We start from the raw sequence: 4,699 nt of genomic DNA on the forward strand, positions 1-4,699 counted from the left end.
ACTGTGTTTTAGGTATGGCTAAATAACTGCTAAATATCTTAGTCCGTCCATCCATCCGTCCATGCATGCATGCATCCATCCATTCACCCACTCATCCATGCAATGACTAAGGAAAATAGTCTAATAAAGGGTCGTATAAGCCCTTGACAGAATAAAGAAGGCTTTCCTGTTTGTGTGGGAGTCGAACCCACATTCCTTTGTTAATGCGACTAAATGTATTACCTTTATACCAGCGAATCAGCCTCCCTCTTCCTATCAAATTTAAGAAGTATAAAAGCTAATGTTTATTTTTTTTATATGTAAACAAACTTTCTATATGCTTTTGGTGTGAATGGTTTTTTTTTATATGGTTCTGTTTTTACAATCCTGTAAATAATAAATATGGTATTTTTATATAAGCTTAAAGCTTATTGTGATCTCCATGCAATGACTATGGAAAATAGTCTAATAAAGGGGCATATAAGTCCTCGACAGAAAAAAGTTCTTAAATTTGTTAGGAAAAGGAAGGCTAATTCGCTGGTGTAAAGGTAACACACTCAGTCGCATTAACAAAGGGATGTAGGTTCGACTCCTACACAGACAGGAAAGCCTTCTTTTTTCTGTCGAGGGCTTATATGCCCCTTTATTAAATTATTTTCCTTAGTCATTGCACAGTGATCGCAAAAATACTATTATTATTATTATTGACAGGATTGTAAAAATGGTGCCATATAAAAGACCATTCACAATATATATTTTAAAATATTGATATTGATGTAAGGTAAAACTGAAAACTTTGTGCTTGGATTCTTTCAGATTTGGTTTGACAATCTACGCAATTTGATGCGAATAGATCAGTACCTCGCCACTGTACAGCCACCCTTCTATACCCCAGGAATTCTGACAACTATTCATGATTATAATACAGGTAAATATCTATTTATAACTGATACTTTATTTTTTAGTTTTTTATTGTTTGGTCCAAGAGGAAGAGGCAGTGCTTCTGACCATTTTTAGAGCCTCTGAGATTGATGTGAGGGAATCAAGGAATGAGGACTGAAGAAAGTTACTCAACGTCTCATTACTGTTGTACCATGGTTAAATAAGACACTTATGGTCCCATGTTTATTTGTATAGGGGTTGCTTACTACATCGACAAGGACCTGAGAAACTGTACAGTTCTACCAATTTCAAACACCAGTGTTGATGCTGCAATGCAAAAAGTGGGAAACACATCTGTCGTAAGAATGAAAACAGCACAACAATTCTTTTTTGCTGATCAACCATTTAAAAGTATTGGACAGGTAGGTTGTTCTATTACTTCTTGATTTTCAGTTAATGATACATATAATGTGGTTCTTGGGAATCAAGAACTGACTGGCATTAAACCCCTAATGAACACACTTCAGCCTCTGACCACAGGCGTACTGTATCCTCTCTCTGTCTTTTCACTTACTACTATAATGGCCTGGTACCTCTTCTGTTTAGATATCCCTAACCCACTTGTCTCTCCATCTCTCATTACCCTTACTGCATACTCTCTCTTCAGCCTCACACTAACCAATCACTATATTCAGTCACTTCTTTCCACTACCAAATATTGTTCCTCTGGAAACTTCTCCCAGCTCATGTCTTCCCTGCAACTGTTGATCTGCAACAGTTGAAATGGAACATTAATGACATGAAACCCACTGGTACTGCAGGGCCAGCAAAACTGCCCTTTTGTAATAAAAAGAGGGCAGTCAAAGACAAAAGCATTTGGGTTACTGAATCCCAAACTTTTCCTTAAGAAGGATCCCTTTTATTTAAGTGACTTTTTCCTCACTGATCACAGTCTTTTGAAAGGTCTATAAACCAGTTTTATTAACTAACCACAAACTCTTTCTCCTAGTTTAATTTCTTAATTAAAAGATATATCTAACTGAATAATAATTATATGTAATTAAGTAATTGTAGATTTTACACAGGACCATTTTAAAATTCATAAGCTGGCTCACAAACACCCAGTACTACATTTGTAGGTGCACAAAGATCCCATTGACTCTGAGTTAAGGGGCAGTGTTCTAGGTGGTGGTTGAACTTGCTAGAAATAAATACAAAATTCCCCTCAAGTCTTACTCTGACCTCTTAAAAAATGGGAATAATGGAGTCTTGGATGTATTATCATGGTGGTGAATTAGCAGTGAAATTAGAGGATTGGATAAAAGGTCTTAAAGAGTTAATTAGTTCTTTAAAGGAACTAGGAGTTAACATGATAGTAGTTATGATTCAAGATTTAGGTACAGGCAGACAAAATTCTAACCATCCTCATATTAATATTAAGAATCTAGTCAGTAAAATGTGCAAACGAATTACTGAAATTTTCTCAAACAGATCACATATGACAAAACAGTCAGTTGCAACAATAAGGCATTAGTAAACAACAGTTTCAAGGAAAAGGTTAACGTCTTACCCAAGAAAGGATATTCTATGAATTAAGAATAATGAATGCCAAGGGAAACTGCCATTATAATTGAAATGTTGTCTGGTTCAGCACTAACTTCTTTAATCTCAACCTGAATTATGATTTTGCTATAAACACGAATTACATTTCTGAAATTGATTTTCAGAAATATATTCAACAGATAAAATATCAAAGAGAATTTCAGCTGTACCTCTAATATCACCAATATTATAGCAAGCAATAATAACCTTGCAGTATTTGTTCTGGCTCTTTGTATTCTGAGTTCAAATCCTACAGTTGCCAATTTATAGGGTGTGCAGTAAAGAATTCTCAAATATCTAAATAAGTTTATTTTATTGAATTTAGTTTGAAATTGCACAAAAGTAATTAAAATGCTTTCCTTGACATTCAATTGTTCATGTACACGCCATTGTTTGTTTACATTTGGCAAGTAAAATGTTTCAGTATGGCAGTTAACAGGTGAAGTAAGACTGTAGCTCTGAAAAAGCAGGACATAGCATCAAATATGTAGCTTCAAAGGTTGATGTTTATCCCAAAACAGTCTATAATGTCATGAAATGCAACAGTGATACAGGTTCAATCAACGGTAACTCCATTCATGGTTGAAAATGATCCTTAAGGATCAGGATGAAACAATTGGTGGATGTTGTATGAAAAAGAGTGTCATGAAAATCTACAGTGGAGTATGCGGTAAATGGTTAAAAGTTTCGATATATTCAGACAACCATGTGATGGGTCATGCATGAAGACTTGAATTGTAAGTCATTAAAACTGCAACGTCGACACCTAATTTCGGCCGCAAAATGACTGGACAGGTGCAAGAAAGTGGTGGAGGTGATTCAGAGGGCCAGTGACAATGTCTTCATCTGGTTGGCTGAAAAAATATTTACTGTGGAAGCTGTAGCAAACACTCAGAATAACAGGATTTTGGGCATGAGGTTGGATGCTGTTTCCCAAAAACGTCCGTAAGGTGTTTCACCAAATAAAACCTGCTGGATTGATGGTTAGGGCGGCAGGATCATCCAATGGGTCACACCTTGAGCAAGAATCTTTTAGCCTAGTTTTGTTTTGATCTTTTTGTTTTTGTTTTATCTTTTACCCATGTTAGGTCTGAAAGAAGGGACAGTGCCCATGCCTTTCGTGGACCATCTAGATGACTGAGGTTAATGATTAATGCCTTGATGTTCCTTGTGAATCTTCATAAACCAACATCTGTGAGAAAGATATGAGCAGGGAGGGATTTCCTGAGGGAAGCCATTTTGGGGAGGAAAGACTGAGCATAGTGATAAATGTGAGGCCTTGTAGGTGGGGTGAGGATGGACATAAGAGGGATGATGAGAAGAGAAGAAGCAAGTGGGATGCGAACATTTGAGAGAAGGTGAGCTGAGCTCAGATAGCTGCAAGGAGCAGAAGCCATATAGTAGCAGTAGAAATGGCAGAGAGAGGGGACACAGAATGTCTGAGCATCAGTGGATGGAGTATGTCTGTGAGTTAATCTGCCAGGTGGCCAAAGCATTGGGAGTAAAATTGGTTAAATAGAAACTGTTTTGGTTTACAAAGGTTTACAAGGAACATCAATGGCATTAATCATTAACCTCAGTCATCTAGATGGTCTGTGAAAGGTATGGGCACTGTCCCTTTTTTTCAGACCCAACATGGGTAGAAGATAAAGCAAAAAAAAAAAAAAGATCAAACCAAAACTAAGCTAAAAGATTCTTGCTCAAGGTGTGATGGAGTTGGATTGAACTAAACACTAACATGTTCAGATTATGAAGTGAGCTTATTAATCACCTGGTCGTGTGCCCCTCCCCACCCCTGCCTGAGAAGTAGAGGTAAAACTGTACATATGATGGGCAAGTAATGTAATTGGTAGGTTTGGGTCCAGCGGAGGCAGAAATAATAAATCCTATGGAGCTTGAAGCTGGCAGAATGAATCAGAATAGTTATTTCCTAAATGATACAGAAGGAAAAAAAGGGCACAGAATTGAGGTGGCGGGGATGTGAAAGAGAAATTTTGAGGAAATTTTTATCATCATCATCATCATTCAATGTCCGCTTTCCATGCTAGCATGGGTTGGACAATTTGACTGAGGACTGGTGAAACCAGATGGCAACACCAGGCTCCAATCTAATTTGGCAGAGTTTCTACAGCTGGATGCCCTTCCTAACGCCAAACACTCAGAGAGTGTAGTGGGTGCTTTTACGTGTCACCCGCACAAAGGCCAGTCAGGCGGTACTGGCAACGGCCACGCTCGA

General features: G+C 37.6%; 1 protein-coding gene across 1 annotated transcript in view; it reads left to right on the forward strand.

The window, feature by feature from the left end:
- Positions 1-4,699, forward strand: part of LOC106884220 (uncharacterized) — a 79,489-nt gene that overhangs the window by 62,503 nt on the left and 12,287 nt on the right. Inside the window, exons 17-18 of the mRNA XM_052976156.1 lie at positions 796-907; positions 1,117-1,283. Coding sequence (XP_052832116.1) covers positions 796-907; positions 1,117-1,283 — 279 coding nt within the window. The remainder of the gene's footprint in view (positions 1-795; positions 908-1,116; positions 1,284-4,699) is intronic.

Source organism: Octopus bimaculoides, chromosome 23 (genome assembly GCF_001194135.2).
Source record: "Octopus bimaculoides isolate UCB-OBI-ISO-001 chromosome 23, ASM119413v2, whole genome shotgun sequence".
Taxonomy (NCBI): Eukaryota; Metazoa; Mollusca; class Cephalopoda; order Octopoda; family Octopodidae; genus Octopus; species Octopus bimaculoides.